Source organism: Elephas maximus, chromosome 25 (genome assembly GCF_024166365.1).
Source record: "Elephas maximus indicus isolate mEleMax1 chromosome 25, mEleMax1 primary haplotype, whole genome shotgun sequence".
In the NCBI taxonomy this organism is placed as follows: domain Eukaryota; kingdom Metazoa; phylum Chordata; class Mammalia; order Proboscidea; family Elephantidae; genus Elephas; species Elephas maximus.
The window spans coordinates 9,885,711-9,903,945 of record NC_064843.1 but is presented as its reverse complement, the minus strand read 5'-3'; the positions used below and the strand labels follow the sequence as shown (position 1 = coordinate 9,903,945).

Sequence of the window (18,235 nt, the reverse complement as noted above, 5' to 3'; positions counted from 1 at the left end):
ATGTTTAAAGAGTATCTCAGGGCGATAGGTCTCAGGGAGTCCCCAAGTCTCAAATGGTCCAGTAAGTCTAAACTTTTTAAGAATTTGAGTTTTGTGTTTTTCTCCCATTCTATCAGGGTCCATCCACTGTGGCCCTGATCAGAATTGTTGGTAGTGTAAGCTGGGCATCATCTAGTTCTTCTGGTCTCCGTACATATGTTCTACTCTGCTAATGTTTTGTGTACATTACAAAGTGCACATCACCATGGAAATAAGAAAGCCTAGATGAAACATAAAGTAACTTTCTTTCTCCACCCTTTCTTGTCCTCCCCTGGGGTGTGAAGTCTCCACTTTGGAGATGATGAGGCCAGATGATTCAGATGGCTCATCAGATGGAACTTGTGATGCTCACTTTCTGAAGAAGTTCCTCAAGGCCTGTGCTGTCCAGTCTGGTCACCACCAGCCACATGTGGCTACTTAAATTAATTAAAATGAAATGCAGTTCAAAGCTCAGTTCCTCAGACACACTAACTCCACTTCAAGTGCTCAGTACCACATGGCTAGTGACTGCTGTGCTGGACAGGTCAGATCATAGGGCATCTCCAACATGTGGAAAGTTCTAATGGGCTGCCTGTTTATTAAGTCGCCAAGACTATATAATTTAGTAGTCAATTACAGCAACTATCATTTATTAAAGAGCCCTTGGGTGGTGCAAGTGGCGAATGCACTCAGCTGCTAACCAAAAGGTTGGAGGTTCAAGTCCACCCAGAGGCTCTTTAGAAGAAAGACCTGGTGATCTACATCTGAAAACTCAGCCATTGGAAACCCTATGGAGCATAGATCTACTCTAACAAACATGGGGTCGCCATGAGTCAGAATTATTTATTAAACACCTAGTATGTGCCAAGCACACAACAACAGCAGCATGTGCTAGGCAGTGTGGGAAGCATTTTATAAGCACTAGGTCATTTAGTCCCTACGAGAAGCTCATGAGTTAGATCCTGTTGATAATCCCGTGTCACACAGAGGGCTGCCGATTGGGGGAAAGAGTAAGTTCCTGGAGTCACCCAGCTAGTTAGAGGTTGAGCTCCAAGTTCTCATCTGAGGGGTGTGTCATCTGAGCGTAGCCTCTTTAGGCTTTGCAGGTCTTAGTTCCTGGCTCGTCCTTTTCGGGCTGCTGACCACACATGTGCTTCTGTGCCCTGCAGGTACACAGGGGCGTTTTTGCAGAGCCGTGCTCAGCTGAGAGCCAGCAGACTGCGCAAACTACATTGGGTGCCGAGAGGAGGCTGCCGCCCTCATCCACTCAAGGCATGGGACCCACGCAAGCCCCTCCAGCAGGCTTCTTCAGAAATGGCAGGTAATGCTCCCATTGGAGGCGAGCCCCTTGTTAGCCCAAACTGGACATGTCCAGGACCAGGGCCACCTGGGTACTGGGATGCAGGGTGAGCAGGAACCACCACCCTTGACCTCAGGAGCTCAAAGCCCAGCCAGGGACCAGGTTCGTGATGATAACGGCAAAGGTCATCATCAACATGACCCTGAAGTAGTGGTGAAATAGTGGAGAGGGCACTGGGTGAGAATATTGAGAAACCAAGGTTTAAATCCAGCCCATAACACCTCAGCACCATCTGCATGTGCTAGGCCCTGTACTCAGTGCGGATCACCCCCCATAAACCAAACCAGCTGCTGGCGACCCTGCGTGTGTCAGAGAAGACCTGGGGCTCCTAAGGGTTTTTGATGGCTGATTTTTCAGAACTAGCTTACCAGAACTTCCTTCCACGGCACCTCTAGGTGGATTTTTCTGCCAACCTTTTGGTTAGCAGCCTAGTGCTTAACCGTTTGCACCACGCAGGGTCATCACAGACTGACCCCAGGACTTAGAAAAACACGAGTGAGACTCCCTGGTGCCTCTACCTTTACCCATCTCTACAAAGAAAGTCTGCCTGGTTCTTTCCAAGGGCCACTGTGGTCGGAATGGGCTGCTGGATGGACAGGCAGCTTGAGGGTTAGCATGAGGGAGGAATAGGAGTGTTATATGCTGAGAGCTGCAAGGTACATTGCTCACGTGCCCAGTGGTAAGAGGCATACTTTTCACCAAACTCGGAGAGAAATGGAGGATGAACTAATGGACATGGCTTTCTGGAAGAGGTGCTATTTGAAGTTGCAATCACTGAGCAGCCAGGGCAAAGCTTAATCTCTGGAGACTTCAAATGCCCCTCCCTCCTCCCACCGCCCCCCCCCCCAGCAGTGCTGAGCTCAGCCTCAGCCTTGCTTTCAGGGTGCTGACAGGAAAATGGGGACCATCTGTAAAAAGGCCATGGCCTCATCTGGCCAGCAGTGACTGAATTATCAGCCTTCTGTGGCTGACTGTTGTCTGTTTGGCTCAAGGGCTGACCCTGGGCTCCATATGCTCTCTGAGGTTTTGATCTTTGCGGACAGTTTGCAAGGACACCTCTGCCTCCACCTTTGTGAAGCTCCAGTACGCCCTGCAGGCAAATGGTGCTTTTGTTCGGCCCCCAGCCCCAGCTCCCAAAGCCCTCCCCAGTAGGGAGGGACAAAGACTAGTCCTTGAGAGGATGTAAATCAAGGAAACTGTCTTCTCTTCTCATTGATGGCCACTTGTGGAATGAAAGCCATTGTCTTTGCTAAGGAACTTCAAGGATCAAAGTCCTTTGGGAGAGGTGGTATGGTGGGGGTAGGCAGAAGTAGGGTCAGGGAACCAGCTTTGTGCTTCCTCTGTTTCTGTGGCTCCCATCCTTACCACCATTGCCTTGTCTCTCTCAAGTAGACATGGCCAATGGAATTGATCATTGGGGTGTACTTGGTGTACTTGAGTGACACCCCTCGTGGAGGGCATCTCTGGACTCAATTTTGGCCTGTGTTTTCAGGACAAGAGAGAGCTCGCTCCCATGCAGAGAGCAGAGGACACCACGAAATCTCCCTCCTCTGCCATGGGGCCTCCCCGTGATAGCAGCAGGTGGCTTTATGTCACATCTGTGCCCTCCAGACCCTCCACAATACCCCTGTCACTCCTGAGACCTTCTCCAGCTCCCAGCCCACCCTTGGGAATGTAGGTCCAGCCTGAGGCCCTTGGATGTTCAGGGCATGGCTCCATGGCTCAGGGCATCCACAAGGCAAAGAGTTGGAGTGCTGTGATTTCCAGGGGCACAACGTCTCCTCATTTGGATTAGATTGTGCCCCTGAAAGAATCATGCTGGTGGTGGGTTCCTTGTTACTTGTTTCCATGGACCTGCTCCAATGTTGCCCCCATTAAATCCTGTTCTTGAATTTCCATTTATGTTGGGATGTCAGTGACCCACAGTAGTTCCAATGGGACTCCTTCTGAGACAAAGGCAGAGAGCTGATAGCTAGGGACAGAAGGCTCCCAACGGTCATTGGTGGAACCCAACAGACCAATCAGAACTCTGCCAATCTCTTAAGTAGTGGAAAACAAGTGAAGTGTGCACTACAGATTAGTAAATAAGCACCAGTAAGCTCATGTGTGCTTTGTTTATTGGGTAATCCATCTCTGGCCCCATGCAAGGATCAAGAGCACCACTGTGTATGGTCAGTGCTGTGCAAACTCCAAGGCAGACAATGCATGCCAACTGGTGTTATCTACTCAGCACCATGGCAATATGAGTAAGGAAAAGCCTGAGTGCCTGTGAGTGGGGACACATGGTAATAAATGTTTTGTTTTTGAGTGGAGAACGAGGCCAAGCTCATCAGTGTTGGGGGAGAGACCCCAAGAAAGGTTTTTTGGGGCTCCTTCTGGGCCAGGAATGCATAGACAATGTGAATGTTGGGAGGGCAGATCAGAGATGGTCAAAACTCAGGCGTCAGGACTAGGAGCCAGGAGGGCAGGTTGCGTCTGGGAAGAGGCGTTGGCCGGTGCAGAGGTGGGCCCTGTGCGGGGAGATGTGGACAGCGTCCAAGGCAGTGTTTCCATTTGGCCATCACCTTTGCAGTTGTCCCCATCTCTGTGAACCAACCTTAAGGTCAGAATGTGTTTCTCAACTAAAAAGGCAGCTATGTGGAAATCTGGTGTACGAGAATATCCATCATCTGCATGCTCATTGTTTGCAAACAGATGTGGTGGGAAAAAGCTTTGCCATAAACTTTATCAATACATAATCATCCAGTCACCCTGCTCACTGCCAGCGGTGCGTGATCCACACTTGGGGAACAGCACGTAGGTTTGAGCCCAGGTGGGGGTGTTCGGTAGGGGACTTATTATCGTCCATTTGAGAAGAAGGCCCAGTGGCAGACCGAATGGGGGACAGGGTCTCTGTGTATGGTTATGTGGATTGTGCCAATAGGGCTGAAATCCAACCATGCCTAGCTTGTCAGGCCAGACCCTCTGGCCATGGGCTGAGTCAGCTCATAGCAAAGACGCCTGCTCCTCTCTCCTCCTCCCTGAGGGGGTGCCTTTCACACTTCCTCCAACAAAAATGGGTGCTCCTTCTGATTTTGCACATGTACCTTGTGTGTCCACTGTGACCTGGGGACCCCAGTGTGGGCAGAGACCTGTTGGAAAGCCTCTGACCCTTCATTGTCCTTTTCACCCTGTCTTAGTTATCTAGTGCTCCTATAACAGAAATACCATAAGTTAATGGCTTTAACATATAGAAATTCATTTTCTTACAGTTTAGAAGGTTAGAAGCCTGAATTCAGGGCACTGGCTCTAGGGGAAGGCTTTTTCTTTCTGTTGGTCCTGGGAGAAGGTCCTCGTCTCTTTCAGCTTCTGTTTCTTGGTTCCTTGGAGATCTCATGTGGCATGGCATCTATCTTCCCCCTCTGGTCTTTGCTTGCTTGGTTGCTTCCTTGATCTGCTCTTCTGTATCTCAAAAGAGAGTGACTTAAGACACACTGGATACCAACACTGCCTCATTAACATAGCAAAGAAAACCCACTTACAAATGGGATTATAACCACAGGTATAAGGGATAGGATTTACAACACATATTTTGGGGGACTCAATTCAACTCATAATGCACCCCTTCTTTCCTTTAGAGGAGCCCCTGGGTGGTGGAAACAGTTAACTTCGTTGGCTGCAAACCAAAAGTTTGGAGGTTTGTGTCCACCCAGAGGTGCCTCAGAAGAAAGGACTGGTGATCTACGTTTGAAAAATCAGCCACTGACAACCCCAGGGGGCACAGTTCTACTCTGACACACAATGGAGTCACCACGAGTCAGAACGGACTCTGCAGCAGCTGGTTCCCTTCAGAAGCTTTTCTCAGCTTTAGGGCAGGGCCTCACCCCACCCACACGGACTAACAGAGAACCCCTAGAGAGCCGAAGGCTCCCTCTATTTTTGAGAAATCCCACTTCTAGTTCCCCCAAATCCCACATGCAAATGAAGGGCTCCAATGAATGGAGAAGGAACCCGGAGCCAAAGACCTGTGACCATTTTTAAAAGGGCTCCCTCCCCAGCAATAAGGACAAATACGGTGGACTTCCATGGAAGGGCAAGCGTGAGTCTGCAGGATGTGGCTAAGCCTTGGCCCAGGAAATATTAATCACTGGACCTTTCTTATTGAAGTGCCAGGGTGGGGCCAGGGAAGGCTAGCCAAGCAAACTACCCCGCATGGGGTCGACAGATCGTGATGGACGCCATCAAGTTAGGGGGTGGAAGAGTGCATTAAAACAAAGGCCACCTGGAGATCAAAGGGGAGCAGGGGGTTTCGTGGTCACCACTTGCCAATATCAGTATTTCACAGCCAAGCGACAGGCACTCTGAGGACGCTGGGTGTTTGAAGACAAAGTGCTGTGACTTCAAAGGAACTTAAAGACCGGCTTTGGCCTTCCACCCCTTACAAACAACTTTTATGCATCTCCTTTGACCTGGCAGGTTCTAGATGGAGAGATCAGAGCTAGCCTTGCATTGAGGGAGCTGACCTCCTCGTGTGTGTGTGCGCGCGCGCGCGAGTGCGTTGGTGGGAAAGACCTGTTTTCCATGGCAGGACAGAGACGGGGTGATCTGTCTCGGTGACCTGAGTGCCTGTGACTAGGGAGAAATGACGAACTCCAACAAAGAAATTGAGATTGGCCGTTAGGGAGTTTCTCAGTTAAAAGGTAGGAAAACCCTTGACTTGCCCCTTATAGGCCGACTAGAATCAGTAAAGCACAAATAAGCAATCGAGGAGACTTGTGTCCGGGGGCCAAGGTACGATGCCACAGTCAACTCCTCGTGCCCTTTACTTTTTGGAGAATCTTCTTGTCGATAACTTACGAGGGTGACAGAGATGGTGTTTTTAAAAAAATATTTTTCAGAGGGTGCTGAATTTCCCTCTCCTTTAAGCTATTCCGATAGCTTGGTACTAATCATTCAAATCAACAGACGGCCTGGCAGTGAAGCCGCCCGCAAGCAGAAGGCCAGAGGAGTTACGAAGGATAAAGGCCTAATTTACAAGATTTTACACTGAGTGGAGTCTTGGAGAGTCTACTGAAAAATTAAAAAAAAAAAAATTTTTTTTTTCCCTTAAATCTAAATCCAATGGTCCATCCCGTCCAAGTTTCCAGCAAGGGTGTGTGGGAAGCTGGAAGTTTCTTTGTAGATACCAAATACAGTAGGTTTACCAGATACCCCAGGAGCCCTTGTGGTGCAGTGGTCAAAGCGCTCAGCTGCTAACTGGAAGGTTACTGTTTGAACCCACCAGCCAAGGGAGAAAGATGTGGCATTCTGCATCGGTAAAGATTTACAGCCTTGGAAATCCTATGGAGCAGTTCTACTCTGTCTTGTAGGGTTGCTATGACTGAGATTTTAATATACGCATACATTAAAAAAAAAAAAACGCACACACAAGTCACTGTAGACCAGGCCATAGCTTGCTCTACAGCAGAGTTTTGAACAGTAAATCTTAAAACTGAACATCTGGGAATGAACATCTGAGAGTGATAACACCAGCAAACTATGTGCAGCAACATTATAGATAGTACATATTACTAACGACAAGATGTACCCCCCCCCCAAAAAAAAAGGGCCGTAAGTGCCGTTTATCATAACTTGAGAATGTCCTAAACCGGGGCTATCCATAATTCACTTTTATGGAATCATCCATCTTCATTCTTAATGACTCTGTAATGTCACCAGGGGGTCATCTAACGTCATCTAATATTTTGGGGTGGCGCAAGTGGTTAACATGCCCCGCCACTAACTGAAAGGTTGGAGGTCCAAGCTTACCCAGAGGTGCCTCGGAAAAAAGGCCTGGTCATCTCTTCCCAAAAGGGCAGCCATTGAAAACCCTACGGAGCACAGTTCGACTCTGACACTCAGGGAGCCGCCGTGAGTCAGAATGGACTTGATGGCAACTGGTTGTATTTATTTATTTACGTCACCACCATTTCGTAGATGAAACCCTGAGGGAGATAAACATATGGTAACCTTGAGCCTGAGGATGTTCTCCGCAGTGGCTTTTGACCCGGGGCCTTCTCTCACATGACAGTGGGACCGTATTGAAATTGGGGATTCGTTTCCAAAGCTGGCCCTTAAGGCAAAAATCACTTATAGTCAAAATTACCTCTGAAAATTGCCTCTGTTGTCAAAATTATCTCTGAAACTCAATCACGGAGGTAACGCTTGTTTATGCAATTCCGAAGGTAAATTCTTATGCACAATATGTTGGAGGGCTACCGGGTAAAAGAAGGAAAGGAAAAAGGCCGTCCATCCCTGCTACCTTTAAGAAAAAGAGCAAACCCTTTCTGGGAAGAGGTTGTGAGCAGACTTTTCACAAGGCCCTGCTTTTCTGCCAGGTTTACCACCATGTGGTTTAGCGCTAAGCCTCTAAAGCCATTATGATATCTTCATGGATTGGTTTGTTGTGGATTAAGCAAGAAAACGGAGTTGTGCTTCTGGGGGTCGGCTTCGCCTCCAAAGTAAAAAAAAAAAGTGTAGGTTAAATGCCTCTGGGACCGGGCTCTGCCGCGGTGGACTCCCGCCTCACCTAGGATACTGCTGTCTTTCTGGATGCCAGGTGAGGAACCTGGAGTCTGTTCTCTGCTGGCCAATTGCTGCAGACCCCACGTGAGCCAGCTGGTTCCCCCAAAACCCATCCTTTGTAGCTTCAGGAAAAGGTTCATCCCCAAGTCTCCTGAAGCTGCTTGTCCCACCACTCATCTCCCAGGTTTGGGTCTCTCTTAAGAACAGAAGCTTGCCGTGTGGGTGGTTTGCCCATTAGAAAGAGTAGTCGGAAAGCCCACACATGCCCCCAGAATGGAAGATGCCACCTGAGCACACGTGGCAGATGGCTCTCCTTTGTTGTGGTCACACAATTCCTGACCCATTTCTCCTGACAAGGTCGCCGCTCTGAAATGAATGCCTCTCTGTGAACGCAACACCGTTGAATTGTGTTTGTGCTTGGAGTGGGACATTCCATTCTCTGGGAGCATAAAACCCATGCATCTACGGCCTTCTGGTCTCTCACCTAGCATCACAGTTGCTGACCCTGGGCTGCAAAAAGAGCCTCTTAACGAAGTTTGCCCGGCTTTGGTGCCTGTGTGCACACCACTTTGTCTGGAGCTGATGACATATCAGCTTTTATTTTCATTTATTTATTTTTAATATTGAAATCTCTTGTGTTAGAAGGGCCTGCTCCATTAACAGAGACTTATTATGTTGATTCCGCCACTGGAATACATTTTAAAAATTCTGTGGTATCAAGAGTGCTCTTAGCTGTTTCCTTAGAAATGCGCGTGCCGCGGAGCTGAATGGAGACCATCATTGTATTGTAGCTAAGGTTAATTGTCCATGCTTTTGCTGGCTACATTGGAAGTCCTGCTGCTTCTGCTGGTTCACAGACTAAAACTGGGGCACCGAGGGGTGCAAGCGTGGCCCTGCTCCCAGCTGATACATCTGAAGTCATATTGATGGAGGGAGGTGTTTTACTGAATGAGAACAACACCAAGTAGATAGCTTGGCAATTTTCTGAGGGTGCCATGGTTTACAATTGTGAACAAGGGGAAGTTCGTGGCTATGCTCGAAAAGTGAGATTTTAGAAAACACACTCAATAACTAAGCTCGGACAGGACCTCTGCTTTAGGGGTCTGTCCCTTGTAATCCCCTCAGCAAACGTGTGAGGAGGGACCTTATCTTCACTTTGCAGAAGGAGAAACTGAGGCTCAGAGAGGCATTCTGTGCGTCTCCAGGACCGCCCCACCACGCAGCCGGTGGTCAACAGGGCTTCCTTGAGCCAAATCACTCACGCTTCACCTTCAGAACCTCCTTTCATCTGCATGTCACCTGCATGCTCCGTTACTCATGTTTTCCTTTTAACTCACTCACTGAAAACTTAAAACATTTATTTTATAAAGAAACTGTTGATCATTACTGAAAATGGAAAGCTACTGCCAGGTGCCATTAAGAGAATGTTGCAAAAATAAATACACCATAAACAAAGCTTGTTAATAAATAAATTCTAGCTAGAAACCGTTGTTGGCAGAAGGCCACAAGTCTCAGGCTTACTCCCTCTGCTAAAAAGAGACTTGGAAGTGGTGGTGGCTGTCGTGAGCTGCCATGGAGTTGGCCCTGACTCATGGCGACCCCATGCACAAAGGAACGAAATGGAGCCTCGTCCCGCACCATCCTCATGATGCATGTTGAACCGTTGTGATCCATAGGGTTTGTTTTTTCCTGTTTTTTAAATTTTTTATCATAATACACACACAACAAATACACGATTTCATTAGTTTCTACATGTACACGTCAGTGATATTGATTATGTTCTTCAAGTGGTACAACCATTTTCACTCTTTTTCCAAATGCTCTCACCACCATTAACGTACATTCTATGCAATCTTAGCAAAACCCCCCTTTTCCCTCCTCCCTCCTGCCCCTGGTAACCACTAAGTACTTTTGGTTTCTGTATATTTGCTTATTTCCTATAAGTGAGATCATACAGTTTGTCCTTTTGTGCCTGAGTTCTTTCACTCTGGGTGATGTTCTCAAGGTTCATCCATGTTGTGGCATGCATCAGGACTTCGTTCCTCTTTATGGCTAAGTAATAATCTGCTGTATGGATCGACCACATTTCGCTTACGCATTCATCAGTTGTTGGAACCTATAGGGTTCTCACTGGTTGATTTTCACAAATAGATCACCAGGTCTTTCTTCCTAGTTCTTCTTAGTCTGGAAGCTCTGCTGAAATCTGTTCAGCATCGTAACAACACACGAGCCTCCATGGACAGAAGAGTTGCGGCTGCACGTGAGGTGCATAGACCAGGAATTGAATCAGGTCTCCCACGTGGAGGTGAGAATTCTACCACTGAACCGCATCTACCATCTTAGAAGTGTTAGTTAGGGAGGTGTTAAAGATCCACTGGCACCAAGTTGAGACTTTCTTCTTTCCTTAATCAGAAGAATTAAAACAAAAGGGAGAAGAGCTTTCTCATGGTGTGACTCAGCTTGATTTAACTCTGTGTTTGTGAATCTCCAAAAATCATCTCCCACTGGGGGCTCAAGCCCCTCCCTGGGCCCTTCCCATCTTTTATTTTTTCTGCCATTAGGATTTCTGTTGGCTTGTGTTTTCTAATCTTGTATTTCCTCAACCTGTGTAAGGTCTTGGCCTATTCAGTTTTAAACTCTACACTCAACAGAGTTGGCTGTTGAGCCACAGAACAACATTCTAGAAAGATCCACTTTGATAAGCCCTGCCTTCTCTGTCTTACTGAGGGGGAAGTCTGCTAGAAGCTCCTGGAAGCAGTTTCAAACTCTGCAATCCTAAGATTCTGAGATGTTGATGCCCAGCCTGCTGACAGTATGCCATCTGTAGGAGGGGGCCTGAGATGTGACCGCTGTGGCTGGGATGCAGTGAGGGGAAGGACCCCAGGAAGGGGGTGGGCTTCAGGTGAGGCCAGAGGGGTAGGGCACACCTGCGGGCCTGGCCTTCACAGGCCCTGGAAGAGCTTGATTTTCCTCCTGATAGCCTGGGGAACAATTGAAGGCTTTGGTAGAGGGGAGGAGAACAGAGATGAGACCATCCAATTTAGGTTTTAAAGAGATCCCTCCAGGCTCAGAGTGGAGGAAGGGCTGGGTCAGACAGAGTGGATATGAGGGACCAGTGAGAAGCTGCTGACACTGGCCAAGCGCGGCAGGCTGAAAATATACTTGGAAACAGGAATGCTGCATCAAAACCAAAAACACTCATTGCTGTCAAGTCGATTTTGACTCATAGTGATCCTAGAGAAATGAGTAGAACTGCCCCACAGGGTTCCAAGGCTGTCTTGGAAGAAGTACAGCCAGAATGCTCCTTAGAAGCCAGGATAGTGAGATGTTGTCTTACGTACTATGGACGTGTTATCACGAGGGACCAGTCCCTGGAGAAGGACATCATGCTTGGTAAAGTAGAGGGTCAGCAAAAAAGAGGAAGACCCTCAACAAGACGGATTGATACAGTGGCTGCAACAATGGGCTCAAAAATGGCAACAACTGTGAAGATGGCACAGGACTGGGCAATGTTCCGTTCTGTTGTACCTAGGGTTGCTATGAGTCAGAATCGACTTGACTGCACCTGAGAACAAACAAATCTTTTTCTTTTTTAAAAAATTATCTATCTAATTAGTGAATACCCCTCTCCCAGCCTCCCTCTCTCCCTGCTCTCATAGCCATCAAAGAATATTTTTTCTCTGTTTAAAGTACTTCTTGAGTTGTTATAATAGTCAGTCTCTCACACAAAAACTTATATACACTTTGCTACATACTCCCAATTACTCTCCCCCTAATGAGACAGCCCGCTCCCTTCCTCCACTCTCTCTTTTCATGTCCATTTCGCCAGCTTCTAACCCCCTCTACCCTCTCATCTCCCCTCCAGGCAGGAGATGCTAACAATAGTCTCAAGTGTCCACCTGATCCAAGAAGTTCACTCCTCATGAGCATCCCTCTCCATCCCATTGTCCAGTCCAATCCCTGTCTGAAGAGTTAGTCTGGGGAATGGTTCCTGTCCTGGGCCAACAGAAGATCTGGGGGCCATGACCACTGGGGTCCTTCTAGTCTCAGTCAGACCATTAAGTCTGGGCTTTTTACAAGAATTTGAGGTCTGCATCCCACTGCTCTCCTGCTCCCTCAGGGGTTCTCTGTCAGGGCAGTCATCAGTTGTAGCCGGGCACCATCTAGTTCTTCTGGTTCCAGGCTGATGTAGTCTCTGGCTTATGTGGCCCTTTCTGTCTCTTGGGTTCGTAATTACCTTGTGTCCTTGGTGTTCTTCATTCTCCTTTGGTGCAGGTGGGTTGAGACCAATTGATGCATCTTAGATGGCCACTTGCTAGAGTTTAATACCCCAGACGCCACTCTCCAAAGTGGGATTCAGAATGTTTTCTTAATAGATTTTATTATGCCAGTTGATTTAGACATCCCCTGAAACCATGGTCCCCAAACCCCTGCCCCTGCTATGCTGGCCTTCGAAGCTTTCAGTTTATTCAGGAAACTTCTTTGCTTTTGGTTTAGTCCAGTTGTGCTGACCTCGCCTGTATTGTGTGTTGTCTTTCCCTTCACCTAAAGTAGTGCTTATCTACTATCTAATTAGTGAATACCCCTCTCCCACCCTCCCTCTCTTCCCGCTCTCATAACCATCAAAGAATATTTTCTTCTCTGTTTAAACTACTTCTTGAGTTGTTATAATAGTGGCCTTATACAATGTTTGTCCTTTTGCAACTGACTAATTTCACTCAGCATAATGCCTTCCAGATTCCTCCATGCTATGAAATGTTTCACCGATTCATCACTGTTCTTTATCAATGTGTAGTATTCCATTGTGTGATTATACCATAATTTATTTAATTATTCATCTGTTGATGGGCATCTTGGTTGCTTCCATCTTTTTGCTATTGTAAACAGTGCTGCAATGAACACGGGTGTGCATGTATCTGTTCGTGTAAAGGCTTTTATTTCTCTAGGATATATTCCCAAGAGTGAGATTGCTGGATTGTACGGTAGTTCTATTTCTAACTTTTTAAAGAAGCGCCAAATCGATTTCCAAAGTGGTTGTACCATTTGACATTCCCACCAGCAGTGTAGAAGTGTTCCAATCTCTCCACAACCTCTCCCACATTTATTATTTTGTGTTTTTTGGATTAATGCCAGCCTTGTTGGAGGGAGATGGAATCTCATTGTAGTTTTGATCTGCATTTCTCTAATGGCTAATGATCGTGAACATTTCCTCATGTATCTGTTAGCTACCTGAATGTCTTCTTTAGTGAAGTATCTGTTCATATCTTTTGCCCATTTTTTAATTGGTTATATGTCTTTTTGTAGTTGAGTTTTTGCAGTATCATGTAGATTTTAGAGATCAGGCGTTGATCAGAAATGTCATAGCTAAAAACTTTTTCCCCAGTCTGTAGATAATCTTTTTACTCTTTTGGTGAAGTCTTTGGATGAGCATAAGTGTTTGATTTTTAGGAGCTCCCGGTTATCTGAAGTTTTCCTTCTGCATTGTTAGTTATGTTTTGTATACTGTTTATGCCATGTATTAGGGCTCCTAATGTTGTCCCTATTTTTTCTTCCATGATCTTTATCATTTTAGATTTTATATTTAGGTCTTTGATCCATTTTGAGCTCATTTTTTTGTGCATGGTGTGAGGTATGGGTTTTGTTTCATTTTTTTGTAGGTGGATATCCAGTTATGCCAGCACCATTTGTTAAAAATGTCTTTTCCCCATTTAACTGCTTTGGGGCCTTTGTCAAATATCAACTGCTCATATGTGAATGGATTTATGTCTGGATTCTCAATTCTGTTCCATTGGTCTATGTAACTGTTGTACCAGTACCAGGCTATTTTGACTACTGTGGCTGTATAATATGTTCTAAAATCAGGTAGAGTGAGGCCTCCCACTTTCTTCTTCTTTTTCAGTAATGCTTTACTTATCTGGGGCCTCTTGCCCTTCCGTATGAAGTTGGTGATTTGTTTCTCCATCTCATTAAAAAATGTCATTGGAATTTGGATCGAAATTGCATTAAATCTATAGATCGCTTTTGGTAGAATAGGCATTTTTATAATAAGTGTTTTTATCTCTGAGCAAGGTATGTTTTTCCACTTATATAGGTCTCTTTTGGTTTCTTGCAGAAGTGTTTTGTAGTTTTCTTTGTTTAAGTCTTTTACATCTCTGGTAAGATTTACTCCTAAGTATTTTATCTTCTTGGGGGCTACTGTAAATAGTATTGATTTGGTGGTTTCCTCTTTGATGTTCTTTTTGTTGATGTAGAGGAATCCAACTGATTTTTGTATGTTAATCTTGTATCCTGATACTCTGCTAAACTCTTCTATTAGTTTCAGTAGTTTTCTGGAGGATTCCTTAGGGTTTTCTGTGTATAAGATCATGTCATCTGCAAATAGAGATACTTTTATTTCTTCCTTGCCAATCTGGATGCCCTTTATTTCTTTATCCTGCCTAATTGCCCTGGCTAGGACCTCCAGCACAATGTTGAATAAGAGTGGTGATAAAGGGCATCCTTGTCTGATTCCTGATCTCAAGGGGAATGAGTTCAGGCTCTCTCCATTTCGGATGATGTTGGCTATTGGCTTTGTATAAATGCCCTTTATTATGTTGAGGAATTTTCCTTCTATTCCTATTTTGGTAAGAGTTTTTTTCATGAATGGGTGTTGATCTTTGTCAAATGCCTTTTCAGCATCAATTGATAAAATCATGTGATTCTTGTCTTTTGTTTTATTTACAGGATGGATTACATTAATTGTATTTCTAATGTTGAACCATCCCTGCATGACAAACACATCTTTATGGAAGCAGACCGCCATATATTTCTCCCTCCAAGCAACTGGTGGGTTTGAACTGCCTACCTTTTGGTTAGCAGCCGAGGGCTTAACCACTATGCAACTATGCCTCCTACGCTGAACCAAGAGGAATAGAAAAGCTAATGATTCACTTTTAACTACATGTGCATGCATGATGCTTCTTTTAACAAATGGAAACCTAGGAGATAAGGATATGTTCATTCCGGACATTGCCCCAGATGAATCTCCTAGGACCACTGTGAGAAAACACCACAAACTGGGTGGCTTATAAGAGCAGACATCACAGGTCTGGAGGCCAGCAGTCTGAGTGCGGGTTGTCTGCACAACCACATTTTCTGTAAAGACTCTCGGGGAGGATCTTCTTTCAGCTTTCTTTGCTTCTGGTGGCCCAAGACATTCCCTGGCTTGCAGCTGAAGCATAGCTCTGCCATTACATGGCATCTTCCCTCTGTATCTCTTCTCTTTTATGGGACACTATTTGATCAGGAACCCCCAACTCCAATATGATCTCATGTTAACATAACTGATAACATCTTCAAAGACCGTATTTCCAAACTACATCTCCAAACCCGGGGTTAGAACTTGAACATACCTTTCTAAGAGATACAATTCAACTCATAACATCATCATTCCCATACCCTCCTCAGATAAAGCTGCAGCTTGGAGTTTGCAGTGAATCTTTATCCCTGCATTTATAGATATTTATGTATGTGTAGAAAGCATAAGGAGCCCTGGTGGTGCAGTGGTTAAGTGCTCAACTGCTAACCAAAAGTTCACCTGTTCAAATCCACCAGAAGCTCCACGGGAGAAAGGTGTGACAGCCTGCTTCCATAAGGGCTGCAGCCTTGGAAACTGTGGGGCAGTTCTGCTCTGTCCCATAGGGTTGCTGTGAGTTGGAGTCAAGTTGAGAACATGCACACGTGTGTGTGTATGAGTACATGGGTGTGTGTGCATGTGCATGTAACATAAGGGCACCACCCTGCATGTTTCATTGGGAAACTTGTTTTTTTCACCCAACAATGTTTCGTACAGTCCCACCCTATTGGAGCCCTAGTGGGTAATGGTTATGAGCTCGACCACTAACCAAAAGGTCAGCAGTTCGAATCCACCAGCCTCTTCTTGGGAACCCTATGGGGCAATTCTACTCTGTCCCATGGGGTCGCTATAAGTCAGAACCAACTCGACCGCACATAATAACAACAACCACCCTATTAATATGTACAGATCTATCTCATTCTTGTGCTGGGGACAGAATCCCTTTGGGTGGGAACACTCTATGTAGCTATTTTCCTACTAGTGGATAATTTGGTCATCTCTAATCTTCACTATTTCAAGGTGTGCCTTGAGCCCACTTTCATATCCCCTCGGCCCAAACACAAAGGTTCTTCTAGGGAGGGTACCAAGAAGAGGAATCATTGGGTTTTTGTGTGTCACATTAGGAATTTTCATAGATACTTCCAAATTGCTCCCCAACTTACACTCCTACCAGTAGCATATTAGAGTACCCCTCCTTTCCTTGATATAGCAAACTTTTTTTTTAGCCCCTAAGATGGGTGGAAAATGCTACCTTCCATGCCTGCGAACAGGGCGGTTTGTCCACCCCACCTTGCCTCCTACAACGGGGCCAGCTGCCCATTCTGACCATGTGTGGGGCTGGAGTTATCCCATGGAAAAAAAGGACACATGGAGGGACCATGAGACTATTTTTGTAGATCACAGAGAAGTGACTTTCTCTCAGCCAGACTTTAAGTGCACTGGGTACAGTTCGATGTTATCTCAAATATTAATAAAATTGTTCCTTCATGGAGGCACAGTGTCTCAGCTCCAAGAGGCACCCTGAAGACGATATGAAGCCATGCAAGACTTCCTCTTCACCTCGCCAATTAATTAGACTTGGTTAGCAATTTGCAAAAGAGATGAATTGATTTGCAGGCTGCTGGGTCCTGAGTATTATTCACAGCAGCTCAGCCCAGCAGGGAGCGAAGGGTGATGGGGGCGGCTTTAGTCAGAGGTTTAGCAGAGGCTTCATTCCTCATTATAAACACAAGTCTCAGCCTTTGGCTTAGTGGGGGCTTTGGGGGTCACAGCTCAGACTCTGGAGACCAAAGTCGAAGGCTTATGGAGATGTGCTTGCCAGTAGGAAAGCAGGGTTTCATTTAGCCAGCTTCAATGAGTCCCAAACAACACCCTGGTTATCTTGTTTTGAAATGTTGCCACTGGAGGTGGGGATTTAAACCCTGCATGCCTGTATCAGGAAGGCGTCTTTTGGTTGTGAGGAAGAGTAACTCAATTCAATTCGGCTCCAGCAAAAAGGAGATTCAGTTATCTCCTGTGACAGACAGTGGCTTCGAACTCGGCTGGATCCGCAGGTTCCGATGGTGTCCTCGGGATTCAGTTTCTCTCCCTCTCTTGGCTCCTCTTTCTTTCTCCCCCCCTTTTTTTTTTTTTAAAGTCTTTTATTGTGTTCTAGTGACGGTGTTTACATTCTTCACAATGTGTGAATGTTCTTACTATTTCCATTCTGCTTGTTCTGTTTTGGCCCCTCTTTCTTAGGGGTTACTGTCACTGGTACCTCTGCTACTTGCCCAGTCTTTCCAAGGTCATGTTGGCTGGACGAGTTTTCATAACCCAAGTCCTCACGTGCAATCTCATTGATGTGGGTCATGTACCTGTCCTTGAAGCTACTATTGGGGTATGTCAATGGGCGGGTCCTGGGTCAGCCCCTGGAAGGGGTGGGTTGGGGATGATTTTCTTTTGGGGAACCACCTGTCCTACAGTGACTAGAGTGAGGGAGAGGTGGTTCCAAACAGAAGAAGGGGCATGGGTGCCAGGCAGACCAATGCTACAATGCCCACTCAATAGCTGTGCAAACATGGGGCAGCCCTTGCTTGCTCCTGGTCAACACCACTGGGCATGCATTCTGAGCAGCTGGGCCCTGACAGGTGCAGGATAGAAGAGAGCATGAACCTGCTGCTGCAGGAGCGAAGAGGCTGGCTGGTCACCCAAGACCTCTTTGTGGGCTGGACCAGCACTTACAGGGGCTGAGAGTCTCCTGCGTCTACAGCCTGCTCTGTGATGGGCTGTGTGTGGGAGCCAGAAGAGGGTAAATGCAAAAATGCCAGGGCCCTTGTCCTTAGAGAGCAGGTCGGGTGGCCAGGGGAGAGGCACAGGATGGTAAACAAGTCGTCACAAAGGCAGCACCATGTGGGAAGCTTGCTGATACGATCAAGTGTTCAAATGAGGCCTCCTGACAAGGCCGGCTGCAGGACACGGGCCGAGTGGGTGGCATAAACAGGGCACTGCCAGAGGGGCTGCAAGCTTTCACTCCCCCCCTCCCGCCCCCAGCAGAGGGAGCGTCCCAGGGTGCTGGACACCCACACCCGACTAGCTCTTTTTTGTCTCTTCTTCCCTCTTGGGATCATAAAGAATTTTTGCCACACACACTAAGCAGCTGCACACACTAAGGGCCAGGCACTTAGCTACTTATTTATCTAAAATGCTAAGTGTTTCCCTTG

At 46.5% G+C, this 18,235-nt stretch overlaps 1 protein-coding gene across 10 annotated transcripts in view; it reads left to right on the top strand.

Moving 5' to 3' along the window:
* ZNF831 (zinc finger protein 831) overlaps positions 1 to 18,235 on the top strand; it is a 139,235-nt gene that overhangs the window by 62,183 nt on the left and 58,817 nt on the right. For 6 of the 10 annotated variants that reach the window (XR_007515386.1, XR_007515385.1, XM_049869016.1 and 3 more), the window contains exon 4: positions 1,188 to 1,339. Coding sequence is in view for 6 of the 10 variants with exons in the window: in XM_049869016.1 (XP_049724973.1) it covers positions 1,188 to 1,339 (152 nt within the window). In the remaining 4 variants the exon portion in view is untranslated. Of the gene's footprint in view, positions 1 to 943; positions 1,029 to 1,187; positions 1,340 to 14,644; positions 14,747 to 17,273; positions 18,217 to 18,235 lie in introns of those variants that run through there. The other 4 variants (XR_007515384.1, XM_049869019.1, XM_049869018.1 and 1 more) reach the window with 3 other exon arrangements.